The sequence below is a fragment of the Calypte anna genome, chromosome 17 (assembly GCF_003957555.1).
Source record: "Calypte anna isolate BGI_N300 chromosome 17, bCalAnn1_v1.p, whole genome shotgun sequence".
Lineage (NCBI taxonomy): Eukaryota > Metazoa > Chordata > Aves > Apodiformes > Trochilidae > Calypte > Calypte anna.
In genome coordinates this window covers 7,647,265-7,665,586 of record NC_044262.1, presented here as the reverse complement: position 1 = coordinate 7,665,586, position 18,322 = coordinate 7,647,265, and the positions used below count along the sequence as shown (strand labels likewise).

General features: G+C 48.8%; 1 protein-coding gene across 12 annotated transcripts in view; it reads left to right on the top strand.

The window, feature by feature from the left end:
- The window catches only part of DAB2IP (DAB2 interacting protein), a 169,238-nt gene that overhangs the window by 133,729 nt on the left and 17,187 nt on the right, over positions 1-18,322 (top strand). For all 12 annotated transcript variants that reach the window (XR_003988251.1, XM_030461028.1, XM_030461027.1 and 9 more), the window contains 5 exons: positions 406-504; positions 2,699-3,253; positions 11,432-11,576; positions 13,789-13,933; positions 17,098-17,334. Coding sequence is in view for 11 of the 12 variants with exons in the window: in XM_030461028.1 (XP_030316888.1) it covers positions 406-504; positions 2,699-3,253; positions 11,432-11,576; positions 13,789-13,933; positions 17,098-17,334 (1,181 nt within the window). In the remaining variant the exon portion in view is untranslated. The remainder of the gene's footprint in view (positions 1-405; positions 505-2,698; positions 3,254-11,431; positions 11,577-13,788; positions 13,934-17,097; positions 17,335-18,322) is intronic.

Below are 18,322 nucleotides of genomic sequence, written 5' to 3'. Positions count from 1 at the left end.
CTGAAAACAAGGAATGGGTTGTTAACTGTCACAGGCTTTGGGTGGAATCTGGAGGAAGGCCAAGTAGTTGCAATTTTTCTTTAGTTCATCTAAGGATTTGCACTCTCTCAGTTGTGGAACTTGGTGGCTTTAAGTGTGGCTTGCATGGGGCCCATTATCTAGTGTTTTCTGGTGTGGAAGAGGAGAAGTAATTGGAATTTGCTTCCATGATTATTCCTGTGACATACGGAGTCGCCCTGTTTTTCCACCAGCCTTAGGAGCTGTTGCTTCATGCTCGGGTGAAGCTGTTTACTTAAAAAATAAATAAATAAAAAAATCCACTAGCATTTTTCCTAACTCCCCCTCTCTCCCCAGATCAGTCTGCAGTGTGCTGGTCAAGACATAATCCTGTTCCTTTCCCTGTAGGTGACGACTTCATCAGGAAGTAAGTGCTTCTCGTGTCGTTCTGCAGCAGAGCGAGATAAATGGATGGAAAACCTGCGGCGTGCCGTGCACCCAAATAAGGTACTGGCTTTGAGGAATTGCCTCTCTTAGAGTTCAGTTCCTCCTTATTACATTTTGTAGCCTGGTGCATAGTAGCAGCAGGGGATGTATTGTCATTTCAGTGAGTAAGTGTAACTGTGGGTCAGCCGTTTTTCATATTGCTTTCTTCCACAATTATATTTACAGGCAAGTGCCAATTATTTCTTTCCCTCTTTCCTCAGCACATTCTGCTTCAGCTGTTGCTAAGAATTGATCAGACCTGAAAGAGCTGTTACTGATAACACTTGCCACTTACATAGGACTTTCCACCTCCCAAAAGCTTTGGGATGGATGTCAGGAAGCTGCCAGCAAAGTTACAACAGTCTGAAGAGTTCACATGTCATACTTCAGACTCTAGTGGAACTTGCAGTGTCTGCTTTAGTGATGGAGAAACTCAGGTGCCCATGGCAGCATGTTCCCTGAGGTGACAGTGGGATGTAGCTTTCCTTTCTCCAGGCAGTTGTGGTAAACTCATTCCCTAGGGATCTGCAGAAACAAGTCTTCCTCTTCTCTAGAACACAGGGACACCCATTATGTGGCTTTCTGGCCCAGTAAGACTAAGCACATCCTAAGCTAAACTCAACAGGTGCTTCTCCCTCTCTGCACTGGAGTTAGCTAACAAATACCAGGACTAATCAGCTGCAGGATTTGACATCTGATGAGCTCAATCAACAAGTCTTTTTCTGCTGATCAAAGAAGGCACAAAAGATGGGATCCTGCTAATGAATTCCTGGCATCAGAGCCACATAACTGCATCCCAGTTAGGAGCTGGCCTGTTGGGTTGCTGAAGCTGCCCTCCCTGTGGCAGTTTATTGTTCCCAGCACAGTGCCAAATGTCAGTATAAAAGATTTCCTTCAATATCAGAATGGGAGCAGTAGAGGGGAGGGGTGAACCTCTGCCTCTTGCAGCGTGTTCCTGCGTGTGGAGTTCAGTGACTCTCCAGATGCAGCAGCCTGGGAATAATGATCTGAAAGAGCTATGCAAGGTTTGTGTGGTCACACCTGCCATGGGGAAGGTCTCAGCAGTGTGGGTTGGGGCTAGGCACATCACCATGGCTTTGAGGTGCAGTGGTCACTGGAAATTCATCTGGGAGTGTGCCCTCATCTCAACAGATGACATTAACTGATGGCTAACTTGCTGTCTTTGTTTGAGTTCATAGACAATAAGCTCTCAGTATCTGACTTAATAATTCTGTCAGGAAATCAGTGTTCTTGTATAGTTCCTGTGTGTACTTCCTGAACCCACAGTAGCCCATTGTGGATATCCAGCAGAAACATTCCTGCCCAGACTCCTGGGCTGTACAGATCAAGCCGTGCTTGCTGTTCCATAGAGGGGTTTCGAAAGCAAACAGGTTACTGCAGAATCCCTGCAGCACTTCAGCTGCAAGTGCTTTGCCTGTCAAGTCACCCCTACAACAAATAACCCTGGATGTTCCTCCAGGATGAGGTCAGCATCACTGGGGGGGCTCTTAAGGATCCACTGTATCCTTTACTCTGTTGATTAAAAAAAGAAATCCAAACCAAATTTCTGTTTCTGAATTTAATTTCCCATGTGGAAAGAATTCTCCCCTGTCTCCCATGATTCCTGTCAGTATTTTAGTTGGGTTCTCTGTACTTCTGCCCTACAAGACTGTGAAGTTTTGTAAATGCACCTTTCCCAGCCAGTTGTTGTTGTATTCCAACCATGGATGAGGTGATCCCTGCGTGGGTGTTCAGATCCCTTTCTTGTTGCTCTGTTACAGTAAAGAAAATGTATTCCAGAGCTGCTCTAAAGCAGCTGTGCTAAAAGAAGAGGTGGTTGTGAGACAGGTGTTAACAGCTTCTGTTTTGCAAAACCCAGTAATGATTGGTGAGGTTCTTTTGGTTTCTTCTGAGGCCCTTGTGGCAGTGAATGGGAACTGGTACATTTATGGTTTAGAGGGGTTTTATCTTCCTTGTTCCTTATATTAATTGGTACCAACAGACACGGAGAGCACGGTGATATTTGGAAAATTACCATAAGTAGGGTTATTATGCAAATTCCTGAGAGCCAGTATTTCCTTAAAATGAAATGCAATTAAGCCTCTGCTCATTTAGCACATCCGAAATAATTAACTCATATCTGAAGTTTTGTTGTGCTTCGCTTTGTGGTTTTCTTATTGACCTTTTTTTTTTTTTTGCATCTTTTTTTTTTCAGGACAACAGCAGAAGGGTGGAGAATATGTTAAAGTTATGGATTATTGAAGCCAAGGATCTGCCAGCTAAGAAAAAGTACTTGTGTGAATTATGCCTGGATGATGTTCTTTATGCACGAACTACCTGTAAATTGAAAACTGATAATGTATTTTGGGGGGAGCACTTTGAATTTAATAACCTCCCATCGCTCAAAAACATTACAGTGCACTTATACAAAGAGACTGACAAGAAGAAGAAGAAAGACAAGACCAATTTCATTGGACAAGTGAACATCCCTGTCAGCTCTGTCATGGGCCGGCAGTTTGTAGAGAAATGGTACCCAGTGGTCAGCCCCAACCCTGGCAAGGGGAAGTCCCCAGGGCCCATGATCCGCATCAAGTCACGCTACCAGAGCATGAGCATTCTTCCCATGGAGATGTACAAAGAGTTTGCTGAGTACATCACCAACAATTACATGGTGCTGTGCTCCGTGCTGGAGCCCTCGCTGAGCGTCAAGAACAAAGAGGAGATGGCGTCCGCGCTGGTGCACATCCTGCAGAGCACAGGCAAGGCCAAGGTAAGACCCTGTGTCACCCATTCAGGAAAGCTGGGGAGGGGCTTTTCACCAGAGAGAGTGGTGACAGGACAAGGGGTAAACTGAAAGGGGGTAGATTTAGGTTAGATAGTAGGAAAACATTCTTCATCATGAGAGTGGCAGGATACTGGAATAGGTTGCTTAGAGAAGTTGTTGATGCCCTTCCCAGGAAGTGTTTAAGGCCAGGTTGGATGAGGCTTTGTGACACCTGGTCTAGTGGGAGATGTCCCTGACCTTGCAGGGGGCTTGATCTTAATGATCTTTAAGGTCCCTTCCAACCCAAGCCATTCTCTGATTCTCTACCTTCTATGATAGCATCACATCAGAGACCATCAGAAGCAGGTTCCAGTGTTAGGTTTCAGAAATTATCACATCAATTAATACATTCCAGTTTTGCTTTTCAGAACAAACAAGTCGGTAGCATGTGCAGCATGAGTTGTGTAATTAGCAAACAAGTCAGTGGGACCGCAAGGTATCAACTGAGATATTTCTCTCTCCTCCTGGAGGCTGAGGGGCCAGGCTCTTACTTTATAAAACAGGCACTAATGTGAAAGGCAGTGCTGGTTGGGGAGCTGATGCCAGGTGTGGTGGAAGTCCAGTTTTTGTAGGCCACTTTGAACATCCTTCTTGGTCTCAAGAGTGGGGTTTACTCCTGGTTGTGATGTGTGAGGGTGCAGGCTGGGTAAGCAGAGCTGGAAGCATCTGCACTGGAGAGCACTGGCAAGTGCTGAGGTCCCTGGCACTTGGGGCATGGAGTCCTGTGCACTATGTGCTGCAGAGCATCCTTCATCCCCAGGTGGCACTTGGGCAGTGCAGGTGTCAGGACTGCAGGAGTTAAAACATCAGTGTTTCTCTCTGTTAACATCTCCCTGAACTCTGCAGGGGGGAGCTGTGGGAGAGCAAGATTTCCAAAGCTTTTGCTTCGCTGAGGAGACTGAGTCCTCACCCTAGGGGAATCACAAGGCTCTGCTTCCTCTGCAGCTGCCACTGCTGCCTGGGACCGTGGCCGGGTTCCTGGATTAGATTTAGGTACCATCTGTCGAGCAGAGAAGTGCCTCAGCCTCCTGATCTAGTTCAAGGCAGGCAAAGCTCACTGAGAGGATTGTTAGTCTGGGGGCCTTTGGTGGCAGGGAACATACCCAGGTTAAAGCCTCCTTGGGAGGCTCACAGGGAGCAGAGCCCAGGGGTACAGGGGGACAGTGGTCACAGTCCCCCTGTCTGCCTTACCCTTGGTGGGGACAGAAGTGGCTTGTGATTGTGACTGATGAGGTGTGGAATAACACCCAGCTGTTAAACAAGGAGAGCATCGTGGTGTCCCTCTCCTCAGCACCAGGGCTGTGCTGTCCCTTGCCTTGGCCCTGGTGACACTGGTGCCAGGGCTTTTGTTGGAGCAGCGTTGCCATGAAAGACCCTGTCTGTGGCTTACACGGTTCTGGTGTCTCCCTGATCTCAGTCACTGTGGATGATGTGTGGGCATGGCTGAGAGCTGTTGTCACTGCTCCTGCCTTTTCCCTCTTCTCAGTGCTGGAGAGGCTCTGGAGAGAGCAAGTGTGTTTCTAGACGTGCATCTGCATTCGTGCTTGAGATCCCAGAGGCACTACTCAGGGGACACAGCGAACTGTAAACAGCCTTGATGAATTTCCCCCTAAAATGGAGTTTCTCCTTTCCCTGCCTGTCATCTGCCATCAGCATTAGCACGGGGCTTAGAGAGCTGTCAGAACAACAGGAGTTATTGGAGCATGGGAACCGGGTGGTGCATCCTTTGGAGAGGAGTTGGACAAGCAGAAAAAGGGAAAAGCAGCAGCAGGGTAAAAAAAAAAAAAAAAAAATCAGTGAGCAGGAGAGGAGAGCACCTCTCAACCCTGCTTGAGTGCCATGGGTGCACCCAGACACAGCTCCTTCAGCCCAGACTCAACCAGCACCAAGTGCCCACTCACTGGGAGGTGACACTGAGCAGGAGGGTCAAACACCCACGTCCCCAGGTAGGTCACAGCAGGCTCTGAAATGGGTCTTGGGGGAGCAGAATGGATCCCTGTGGGCCAGGAGCCCAATGGGTGAGGATGGTGCTGAGGAACCAGTGTGCTGCTGGGGGAGGCTGGAGCTGTAGGAAGTGGGGCTGGGTCCCAGGCTCTGCTGGGTGAGGACCTGAGGTGAGCACCCGTGGTGTGGGGGGTGTGGGGCAGTGCCCCCTCCCCTGTCCTCCCCTGACCCTCTGAAGCTCTCCTGGGCTGGAGGTGTGTTCCCCATCCTTGTGCCTTGCACAAGCCTTTCCAGTGACCTCTTCAGAGCTCTCCCCTGCCCCAAGGAGTGCAGACATGGCAATCAGCAACCACTGATGTATTTTGCTGATAAAGGTTGTTGTTGTTGGTTTTGGTTTTTTGTTTTGTTGTTTTTTTTTTTGTGGATCTTGGCTGCTGTAGCTAGTGCTAAAGCAGCAATTACAGATGGAGTGAGAAAGAAGTGTCCGGTAGATTATCTGTGAGGACTTGTTAGCAGCTAATTGCTCTTGCACTGTTTCAGGCCCTGTTTTCCTGTAGTGATTTGCTTCAAATACGGTGTAATCCCTTAATGAGGCACAATTGGGTACATGTGTCCACCAGAGCCACGCAGCAGGAGAGGCTCCCCGTGCAGGAGAGGAGGTGGGATGTGGGCAGATGATCCCACATGTCAACGACAGCCAGGCCCTACAGATGGCAGAAGGGTGATGTATGATCCAACACCCCACTTTGCTCCCTTGCAATATGGAAATGTCACCATCTGAAGCTCCTAGATTCTAGAGATTAGAAATTAAGAGGTGAGGAATGAAATCAGGAAGCCCTCTCTGGAGTCAAAGTCTTTATCTTTCCTTTCATCTCTGTTGGGGAAGGGAAAAGCTTCATCATTGCAGTGCTGTGCCAGGGCTTGGTGTGCATTGGGGCACCCCTGGAAAGCCCAACCAACCACCAAGGCAAGTGGATGGAGAGGAGGGTGAAAAAAGTTTTGATAAAGTTCAAAGTGCAAACAGTCTGCCTGAAGGAGCTGCCTCAGCCCATGGGAAAGTCTGACAAACATCCAGGATTAACTCAGCTCTCATGGTAGAAGCAGGAGGGGGCATTGCTGTGCCCAAAGAGAAAGGGACTTCTTTGGCCAAACAGAGGCACAGGCTCCCAGCATCGCCCTTGACTTGTATGCTTAATCTTCCCAGTGAGAACACTTGATGAAAAGTTATCTGTAAGGGTGTGGAGAGATGCCTAACTATTTCCATGTGTTTTGCAACCCCTGGACAAAAGACACAGAGTCATAATTAGAAGAATTTCTGTTGCCATCCTTGGTGTTACTGGGAGTGCTCAGCCATGCCATTAGCATGACTTGATGTGGCCTGTCTGATGTGGCTGTGGATAGGCAGGCTGCATCCTTCCCAAAGCAAGACCCATTGTGACTTTCGATGTTTCCAGAATATTTCCTATGCTTAGATTTGTTTCAGAGCTGTCTTGCAGCTTTTGGAGCTCAGTTCATCACCATAAATATATCTAAAACAACCCTCCCTTGTCCAAATGGTTGGTAGATCAAACCCAGCATCAGACAGAGCTCTAACTAACCAGCTGCTCACTTGAAATAAATATTTATTGTGTTGTGAATGGAGTGAAAAATAAACATGTGTCCCTGTTTGTTTATGCTGCAAGGATTTGCCTCCACTCTGCAGATGTATTTCCTTCCCCTGTGTGAGCCTGATGGAAACTCTCCACGCTCCCCTCCTTGGAGGTGTGGGGCACTTGGTCAGAGCTGGCAGTGCCAGTGAAAGTGCAGATATTACCCAGCACTGCCTGAAAGTCACCTCTTAGATCAGGGAGGGGACTGAGAGGTCCCAGACCCTTCTGGCTCTCAGGTGCCAGAGTTGGGGTGCTGGCTGTCGGGTGGTTTCTCAGCCTCCTGTCTGGGATCTGGTGGTCCCTCAGGGTGCTAGTGTTGTATCCCTCAGGTTTTCTTATTGCTGTCAGCAAGGTGCTGGACATAGATTCCTCTATGTTAACCCTCTCATTGCCACTTCACCTCCTTTTGCCAAGGAGAATTACAAAATGGCAGAAGTGTTGAGGATGATCTCCTGTGCTCAAAGGAGTGACTGCATTCCCTGGCAGAGAAGTGTCCAGCACAGACCCTCAGAGGAACTGTGTGGTGGTGAAAGGTGGAGAATTGGCTGCTGGGGCCCTTGGATTCCCCTTTTTTGCCCAGGACCCAGTCACTGCTCCTCAGGGCTCTCCTTGCACAGCTCAGCACCATCAAGTGCCTGATGTCTCTGTCCCTGCAGCTCTGACACACACAGAGCTGTGTCCTGGCACTTGGTCCACCTGCTACATACAGCCCTACCAACCCCTCCTGTCTTCCACCTTTGCATAAAATCCAGCTGGGCTCTGGACTAGTCTTTGAAATAAGCAGTAATCTTATTACCTTTATCAATTCAATCCTCTTAAGGTTAAGTCAATCCTATTAATCAGGCTTGTGATGTGAAGAACCTTATTATTTCAAAGTCAGTCTGCCCATCAGTCAGTTACAGTATTGGGAACAGTCAGTCCCAGCCCAGAGGGGTGCATGGGCCAGGCAGATGAAGACCTAGGGGAAAAATGGAGATGTTTTTAGGCTCCACTAGAGGTAAACAGACATTTGAGGGACAAAGCGAGGGGTATGGAGCAAGCCCAGGCTCAGGCCATGGCTGTCCCATGCCAGGTGTTGGAGCCCGGAGATGGAGCAGAGGATTCTGCCTCCTGCTGGGACCCAGCTGCTGCTCTGGCAGCCAAACTCCTGCATGAATTTCTAGAGGACTAGAGGAGCTGCCTTAGGATAGCACATCCTGCCATGGGCTCATGCTTAGTTTATTTGAGAAGTGCTGGAAACCAGTGCTGTCATGCTCTGAATTTATTTATTTATGAATTGCTCTTCTTTCTCAGCATATGTGCAGTGACTGAAGTTGAGCAGGTTCAGCTGTGTCCAGTCTGAAGTAAATATCTTTAAAATAAACACAGGAGCAAGCCTGAAGGACATTGCCACAGCCCTTAATTTTAACTGTAGACCTTTTCCTTTCCCTTTCGACTCTGATGTAATGAAATAAAGCATCTTATTTTCTTCCATTGCCAGGGGCCTAACTGAAAACAACCCCCTGCTGATCTCTGCTGCTCAGAAACAGGGAGTTTTATTGGCTTTAGTTATTGCATTTTATTCAGAGCTTTGTATGTGGGTGAGTGAGGCCCCCAGAGGGATTCAGCAAGGATTTGCATTCCATTTGTGTCCTCCAATTGCTGGCTACTGGTGGACTTCAGGCAGGGATACTGGACGTGTGCTCCAGAGCCCATGTGGCTTTCTTGTGTGGAGGGAAGACAAAATCTGGAAGATGGCTGTGGGACAGAAATCTGCAGGATGTCCTGGGAACTGACCCAGGGATGAGGCTCCTTTCCAGCAGCTTGCAGAGCTCTGCTGGGCTGCTGAGAGTGGGCTCTGCAGAGGAACTCACTCAAGGACACTGTCTGTGGGTCTTTTCATCCCTGATGCATCTCAGGGCTGGTTTGTACAGCCTGGCAGCCCAGGGAGGGGGTTGGACCTGCTGGGGACACTGAGGAGCCCTGGCCTGGGGCTGCTTTGGGGGCTGCTGGCTGTTGCCTCCATCCACTGGTCAGGAGCAGGATTCTTAACAAGGCTGTGACTTGGCTTTGAGTACTGCACCATAATGGAGCTCTTTGGGATTTCCACAGCTTTCTCTTTGGAGACAAGGGATCATTTTCTCAACTGTTGAGCTGCAGGTGCTCCACAGGGGATAACGTTTGCAGCAGAGGTCTCAGGGGGATCTTTTCTGTCTTTGCATTGAGTCACAGAGTGGAATTTTGCCTCATTTTGAATTTCAGTGTGTTCTGTAGATCAGCTAAAATCATCAAAATTCACATTATTGCTGGCTAAAGCTTCCTCCTGGGTTTCCACCACTCAGCAGCCCTGGCCTCCAGTTGGGTTGGACATGGCAGCTTGGCCCTGCATCCCACAGCAGTCAGGCCTGGGCTGACAAGAGATGGGGAAGCAAATGGTTGGCTAAGAGAAGCTATAAAACTCAGTGTTCCTGAGATAATTAGTATGTTGGGAAAGTGACAGGAAAAAGAATCAAGCAAAGCCAAGGTCAGTGGCTGCTAATTAAGAATCAGCACCTTGTGTCAGCCTGAGCTGTGGCTTGGAATTGAAACATACCCCGGGAGAGACCCAGAAAGATAAAGGTGATGGAGTTACCCAGATAGCAGCTAACAGGATTTGAGCAGGCGTTTAAGGTTTCATTCCAGCTTGGCTGATAAAAGGGGCAGAATGAGAGAAAATAGTCGGGGGGGAGGTAAGTGCTTTGCTTCCAGGAGGGATTTTTGCTTCTGCAGCTTCTGGAGCATTGAAGATGTAGCAGGGTCTGAGGAAGGGCATCTTCTGGCTAAAGAAATAATGGAAGTGACTTTGCTTTTTCTCAGAGCTCTTCCTCTGGTTTGTTGGGGTTTTTTTGAAGCTTTTCTGGGAGGGTCATGTCAGTGTGTTTGGTCCCAGCCACAGACTTGTGGGAAGGTGGGAGAGATGGGGCTGTTGGGTGCTGCAGGTGCCAGCCCTCCTCCCCTCCTTCCCTCTTCTCAGGTGCAGAGGTACCTGTCTGGTGCCTGGATCTTCCTTTGGGACAGAAGCACAACAAAGGATTAAGTGACTTCGGTCCACTGGGTTCAGGTGGAGCTGTTTGTTCAACCTCCATTAAACATTCAGTGCAGAGGCATCCACATGAAAAATGAAGCAGAGCAAAGGGCCTCTCCTGCAAATCTCCTAGACAGCTGCTGGCAGGGAGTGGGACCTGAGTGTCCCCTGTCTCCAGTCCAGGTTGGAGCAGGCTGGGTCATGGTCACAAGCCTTTGGGGGGAGCTGTGCTACGTGCGGGGATGGCAAGGACAAGACCTGGGTCCCTGCAGGGCAGCCTTGGGATGCTCCTGCCAGGAGCAGGTTACATCTGGTATGGTCATGACAAGTGAAGGAGAATTTCTTAGTGGAAGGTTATTACTGAGCAGATTATTTTGTTTTAGAGGGAGGCAGTAAAGGTGCCCTTGGTTGTAGAAGTGAATTTGTATGTCAGCGTTGCTCTGTCTTCTGCATGGGGAAGCAGTAAGAGGTTTAATGCGTGTGATTTTCATGGTGGCTGCAGCCTGTTTCCCTTTGTCATCCAGGTGAGTGGTGCTGGGTGAGAGCTCCTCGACCTTCCAGCACCCAGGGCAGCCAGGAGCCCAGAGCTTCTTTTCCCCTTAACAGTGGGTGCAGAGAGCAGGAGCTGAATATGTATTAACCTGAAAAACTGCACAGCATTTCTCCTGCATTAACGTGAGCTACAGCACACTAAATCTTACACTAAATGTTACACCACGCAGTGGATTTTCAGCAGAATGCATGGGTAGCAACATGACCCTCTCTGATCATTTAAGGGACCCTGTCTGATCAGTTAAGGGTGTTGCTGAAGCAGACATGGAGCTCAGTCTGAAGTGCTGCTTTGCTGTTAGAATTGGCAGTTCCATAGCCTGGCCTGGTGCTCAGGGCAGCTCCCAGCATGTGGTCTGCTCCTGCTCACCCCTTCAACTGCTCTGCAACACAGAGAATTATAGAATTGCATGGTGTTTGGTTGTGTGGACTTCAGACAAAAAATGTGCCCAAAACATGCTGTAGCAGCTCTGTTTATTTCAATGAATACTAAGCAGATAGGGCATTGAGCATCCTGATATGTATTTCAGGCTTCTCAGCTGCTAAGGGCACACATCCCTGTTTTGCAACCAGTGCAATTAGACAGCAAATGCAGCCAGTTAACAGTGGAGAAAAGGTTTCACCCGAAAAACATGAGGCTAGTGTGAGATCCAACCAAAAGCTGACCTTGGTGGAGGGGAGAGTGTAGTGGGGCCTGGAATTAATACATTTTTGGGCTGCAAAGGGTGTGACTCTCCAGGGATTTATTTCTGTTGAAGAATCAGGAGGAAAAGTCAGGCTGGTAGTAAGGCAGGGTGCACACACAGGACCACTGCAGCACCTCCACTCCCTCTGGTGTCTTATGGAGGGGAGACCTCTCTGGAGAAGGGGAGGCTGCCTGCTCTGCTGGACAAAGTGTCTGTCAGTGCATGGTGACCTACCATGGGCTTTGCTTTCCAGGATTTCTTGACTGACCTGATGATGTCTGAAGTTGATCGCTGTGGTGAGAATGAGCATCTCATTTTCAGGGAGAATACACTGGCCACCAAAGCAATTGAAGAATACCTGAAGCTGGTGGGGCAGAAATACTTGCAAGATGCCTTAGGTACGTACAGAGCATTGGCAACTCACACCCAGGGAGGTCCTACTGTAATCTGCAGAGTGCTCTGTGTGGTGGGGACCATCAGCTGAGCCCTGATGGCCATGGGTGGCACCAGCATTTACCTGCTGGAGGGTTTCTGTGACAGCAGGGTCCCAGCTGGGGGCACACGTGTGGCTGCAGTGGGCAGCTCCCTGCTCCCAGGTGAAGGTCACCTCTGAGTTACTGCTTTAATCTGCTTTCAGAGGAGGTAACAAACTGATATTTGGAGACATTATGCTGCCTGCCAAGCCTCTCTCTGCACCAGCAGTGTCACAGAGGTTGATTGAATCCTTCCACTGATTGAACACCCCCCCCAGAGATGCTCCCCCGGTTCCTTGCAGCACTCCTGACTCAGATGAGATCTCCCAAGTTCCAGTGATGAGAGTTGCCTCCCAGATCACCCTGGGAACCCTCCTGAGTTTTGTTTTGTTTTGTTTTTTAAGTGCTATGTTTATGGCTCCAAAAATATTTCTCTTGTTGCAAATGAAAATAATTAGAGCTTCTGCTTCTGGGCAGGTCAGGAAGGAGCTGTTAACTTGCTGTGTGCACAGGATGAGGAGATGCTGCCTTTGAAGCCTTATGTCTGAACCTCAACTGAAGGCAGCTAGAGAGTTTCTGTTAAGGTGTTTAATTTTTCAGGATGTTAGGTTCCTAATATTGGATGTGTGTAATTTTAGCACGAAACAAAGGAACATAAATACATTATAATAAATATCAGAATAATGACAAGGTTGAGGAAGTGGAAATTGTTGAGCAAGTTCAGTCAAACCAACAGATAGCCCACAAGAATAAGGAAAAGGGATATTATTTATTTATGTCTTGTAATGCTTTCTGTTTGAAGGCAAGTCTGTAAGTAGATTACCTTATAACATTTCTAAAAAGCCAAGAGATAAACGAAGGCAGAGAATTTTGAAATATTCCCCTTTCCAGGCTCAATGCAAATGCTTCCAAGGCAGCTCCATCAAGTACAGGAGGAACCTGCGGTTCTTGCTCGCTGTTCCAGGGGCTGATTCTGTGTAGACCCTTTTATCAGTGAAATGATTCATCTGTGTGTCAGGAGGTAACACAATACAGCAGAGCACTTTCCTTTAAACCATGAAGCACAAGCAAGTAATAGGGCCAGATAATCACAGCAGGCATCACCTTCAGGCAAGCAGAGATGCTCCAGAGCTCCCTGGCAGAGCTGAAAATACATTGGAGAAGCTCTCCAGTACATAATTAAAATCTGTTTTGGCAATAGGAGAGGAATGCAGACTAGAGTGGGCAAAAAACAGGATGGGCAGGAGCTAGGAAATGAGCAAACCTCCTGGAATTAGAAGAAAAACAAAGCAAAGGTCCCTAGCTAAACACATCATCTGAATCCCCATCAGATGGGGGATCTGATCCCTGGTCTTCCCAGCCACTGCTCTGTGCTCCCAGGGATGGATGACTGTCACCCCCAGGCAATGGGAAGGACCCTGTGGCCAGAGTCTGTGCCCAGGTACCCAGGGCACAAGAGTGAGGAACTGGCACAGCAGGAGCCAGTGCGAGTCCATGCAAGGGTGAAGAGTGGCCAGGCAGCAAACAAGAGTGCAGGGAAACTCAGAGAAATGTTTTAATTTGATTTGGTGTGATGGTCAGCTCAAAATAAACCAAATAAATTGTTTCTTTCTTTTAATTACCTGCTTCTCCTGTGAATTATGCTGGCCTGCCAGCACCAGGGCACAGTCTGCAGGAGCAGCCCATATGACAAATAATTACAGAATTTGCCAGCCTACATCCTACTGGATTAGCCCAAGGGAGCATCTCTGGAGCTGGTGTAATGGGGGCCGGGGCAGGCTAGGGAAGCAAGAGGGCGTTTTGGCAGTGCAGTTCTGATGCAGTAGCCCATAGTCACACAAGCAGAGCTGCCAGATGGGGAAGGGGGCTGCAATCTGCTCATTGGGACCCTGGGTGCCTTTCTGCAGGGTGTGCTGGAGTGTTTTGTGAGCTCCCAAGGCTGCTCCTGGCTCCACTCAGAGATCCTGAGAGCTGGTGGGCACAGAGCCTGTCCCAGGAGCCACTGCCTGCTCTGCCTGGCTTCTGGTCAGCTGCTGGGATGGGGTCACAGCTCAGGCACTGGGGCTTAGGTACAGAATTGTTTGAAGGCTGCGTCTCTCGTGTCTCCAAACCCCCTCACCCACTGTCTGTTTTACAGGGGAATTTATCAAGGCACTGTACGAATCAGATGAAAATTGTGAGGTGGATCCCAGTAAGTGTTCATCTTCGGATCTTCCTGAACATCAGAGCAACCTGAAAATGTGCTGCGAGTTGGCCTTCTGCAAAATCATCAACTCCTACTGGTGGGTGTCCCGGGAATGTGGCTCCTCTCCACATGCTCCCACCTAACTGCAGGAGACAGGGAATAAAGGGGAAAGTCTGGAATAAAGGGCAGGAATGTATGTCCTGGATCTTCTGCTCATGTAGGGATTCAGCCTGCATCAGGCTGCTGGGCTCTGCATGCCTCCCCAGAGCATCAAGGCCAAGTTTTGAAATCCTGCCTGCAGCAGGCAGGACCTGGGGCACTCCTCCTGCCTGCAAGGAAGCTGCACCAGCACAGGCAGCTTTTGTTTAGGCAGATGTTCTCTTGTTGCTGAGAGCTGGAGCCAGGAGGCTGCTGTTCCTCCTGGGTTGCTGTTTGGCTCAGCATCCTGCATTCCTCAGGGTTAACCCTTCTCTCCCAGCCTCGGGGTACTTGCTGAGGCAGAGGTGGGAGCTCGATGCCTCCTTGGCCCAAGGCCTGGTATGCAGTTGGAGGCATTTCCTCGTTGTTTATTCTGAGGGTAAAGGTTCTTGCAGCTGGTTGGGACAGGCCTGAATGTGCAAAACTGATAGGCATAAGGTAGTCATATCTTGTTGTGGCAGTGGCTGTCAGGTCAGGACATGGGAGTCTGTGGGTCTGTTACAGATGCTGCCTGCAAATACGACCTGAAAGGGGAAAAAAATGAGCTCATGACTCTTTATTTGGAGAAATAAAAATTATTTTATTTCTGCTTCTTGCTGGCATACTCAGACACTCCAGTTTGGGTCATATGAGAGAATGATAATTTTTATCTTCCTGCTGATTTAGAGTCTTCCTGCTTAGAAGCCTGGGCTTAGTTTTTATTAATCTATTTAGCAGCAACAGTGTTGCTGCAAAACATCAACTGACAATAATATTGGAGGAAGTCTTTGATATTAAGGATTTCTCATTTTTTCTCCTATTCTAGCTGTTGTGTTGAGGTCTGAAAACTCATTATGTATAATCTCCCAGGGAACTGAGTGTGCCCTCCTGCAAGCCCAGGAAGGGAATTGCTTTTCCTGATATTACTCAGAGAGAGAACAAGCAGTGAGAGACTCACTCCTTTATCTACCACAAATAAGCGAAGGGCAGATTCCTTTACAGGTACCCTATACCTTATCCTGGACCAGCTAATAACTCTCTGACTCAGGAATGGTGTTTACTTGCTCTGCTGCTTACAGTCACCAGTGGCTTCAAATTGTTTAAATTAATTTCTTCCTAAAAATACCCAAAGCAACACTAAAAGGTCACTCTAAAAATAGTCTTGAAAAGTGACCTAGGGAAAGTCAGGAATTCACAGGAAGCCTTTCCTTTGGTCCTGCCTTTCCAAGGAAGGCTGGAGCAGCCGGGCTGCTCCTCTGAGTGGTTCCCTCTTGGTCCGTTGTGCTCAGCAGTTCTTGGGGATTAATTGGGCTGATGAGTGCTCAGGATTGGCTGAGGTATCCTGACAGCTAATGATCTTGCTTTAAATAGAGTGCCAGAGTGTGGATGCTCATCTACCGGAGAGAGTCAGAGAGAGGAAAGAGGCTTACAATGACTGAAAATTGTTGTAATTATGACATAATTTGGACATCTGGAAAGTTTCAGTGTAAGCAGAATTTCAGCATCTGGGAGCTCGTTACTGGAAAGTTGGGTAACGAATTACGGGCCCGTTTGTCACATGAAGCCAGCTAACTGAATTCCATCCACTGTTACACAATTAAACTTTTATGATCTCCCAGCCTGTGACAGTGAGCAGGACTCAGGGGCTGTGTGCAGCCGGCGTGTACGTTTTCAACTGTTTACTTTCCAGTAACTGTACAACCTGTCCTGATCATTCAAGCCTTAAATTGCTTAAAGGATTCTCCTGTTTCTGGGCAAATACCATGAAGTAAAAGAGCTTTGTCCAATTGTGTGTATCAAGCCAAAGACAGAGGAGAATTTATCCAGCCAAAGATGTTAGCTAATGTTATTTATAAAGCACAGGGTAAAAGACCAGGCAGCATGCACATGTGGTTCTTTGCTCCGAGTGCTCTGTTTTGGAGCTTTGCAGCTGGTCTTGCAGCTGCTGGACAGTGGATGGTGTCTCTGGCCATGCTGCTCCCGAGGTTTTCTCTCCTTCTCAACTCATATGAGGTTCAGATGCCAGTCCCAGGGGAGGTGCAGGCCAGTGAGAAGCCAACTGACATGGCTTTGCTTCTCCCAGATAGTCTCTGCAGTAAAACTGGGAAAGCTTCCTCCAAAATGGCTGTTAGTAAAGGAGATTTATGGTCTAAAATGGAGTCTGACCCCTCTTCAGTCTGCTTTTGTACCATCCAGCTCTGTCAGTAAACAGCTCTGGCTTTGGAACACAGACAGTGGTTGCTGACCAGGACAGCCTCCAGGTCCCCTGGGACCAAGGGCAGTGTGGTGGGATCCATAGCCAGCATGTTCCTGTGGGTGGGAGTATCCAGCTGAATAAATAATACATGCTGGGAACAGGATAAGGTGGGAGCAGGGAGCTGGGGAGGGCTGAGCAGAAACAGGCAGCAAGATCTCCAGTGATAAGAGCTGCTGCAGCAAGTGTGTGCTGGACCCAAGGGAGTTCTGGTATCCAGGAAGGGCCAGGCTGAGGTCTGTGCAGTTACAAGGCAGGAGTAACTGTGGTGGGGCTCTGTGTTTGTACTCATCACAGCAGGACTTGATCCCAGGTGTTTGAACAGGAGTATTGCAATTTGCACAGCCCTCCCTCCAAGACTGTGGTGCTGCTGGTATCTCTGACAAGGAGGTCCCACAGTGCTATGTTCCTTCAGGAGGCACTCTCCACCTTGGTGGTTGAGCTTGCCCCCACTTTGAAGCCCCCCTGGCAGCCACCCGACCCATGAAGAGCTGTGTTGCAGTGTTTGTTTTGTACCTCTGGCCTCCCAGTTGCCCAGGGCTTTGGTATCCAGCACAACCAGGAATATTAGTTTGGTGGGAGCTGCTTCTCTTAAAATTTTATGGAGCAGCTTTGCTTTTTCCTGTGCTGTTTGAGTCTCCTCACAGGCACTCTGCAAGGGAAAGGCCAAGAGATCCACACTGTAACTGGTGTGGATCAGCAGGGTGAGACCATGGCAGAGGTCTGGGCCGTGCCCCACAGCTGCTATGAACCATGTTTTGTTACTGCTGTGAGGCAGCTTGACCATGCTGCCCTTGAACTCACCATCCCTGCATGTCCTGTTGTTTCAGTGTCTTCCCAAGAGAGCTCAAGGAAGTTTTTGCCTCATGGAGACAAGAATGCAGCAACCGAGGCCGCCCAGACATCAGCGAGCGACTGATCAGTGCCTCCCTGTTCCTCCGGTTCCTCTGTCCTGCCATCATGTCCCCGTCCCTCTTCAACCTCCTGCAGGAGTACCCCGATGACCGCACTGCACGCACTTTGACCCTCATTGCCAAGGTCACCCAGAACCTTGCCAACTTTGCCAAGTAAGCCGGGGTGCAGGCATGGGAGGGGGAAGGCAGCTCTGGGGGTGTAGGCAGAGCCATGGTCCCACACTGACCACTCCTTTCCTCGGGGGAAAGGGCCTGTTTGTTTCCTGTTGGCTTTTTCACCCCTGTCTCTCTGGGACCCATTCCCTCGCTGTTGGGTCAGAGAGATAATTCAAATTTCCAAAACAGGACATGTTTTATGAGAAGGAAAACAAGCTGTTCTGACCACACAGCTGAGCAGGCGGGGCAGCAGGAACGCCCGGCACAGTCAGGTCCTTTGTCCCATGATGGCTGCACTGCCCACTTCCCTTCACAGGCACCAACAGGATCACAACCCAAGCACCAGTAATGGTGTGCAGAGCTCAGGAGCTGTTTTTTGACTCCTGTGAGCTCTGGGACTTTTTCTGCTATTAAAATGCAGCTGCCTGAATTGGGAAGATAGGACAAAAGAATGGGGACACTATCAATTTCTAACTCAGTCCATTGGTTTGATGGAAACAAAGAGAGAGATTTCTGAAAATGTTTCCACTGGCTGCATCTCTGAGCTACTTATCCTGAGCTCTGATATCAAAATGATGAATTTTCCAAAGCATGAATGGACAGTTTCTGTCTAAAGCTTCTTAGATTTGGAAACTAGCTTAGTACACACACTGTCAGTCAGAAATGCACACACATACACACAGACAGGAGTGGAAGACGTACAAGCATGTTACACGAGATGACAGAAATTCCCTATATTCCTGACCAGTCCCTCACAAAAGGGTTTTCAGTACTTTGCAGGAAAGACTCTTTAACTAAGCTGACATTAGTCAAGCCAGAGTGATCAAGCTGAGCTGTCCTGCTGATGGCACAGAGCTGAGTCCCTCCTCACAGCATCACTGGCACCAGCACAGCACCAGCCACTGGTGGTACAGCTGAACCATGAGGCCCTCCCTCTTGTGCTCTCAATAAGACATCTAACTGAGAGCAAAGTCTGGGTGGAGTG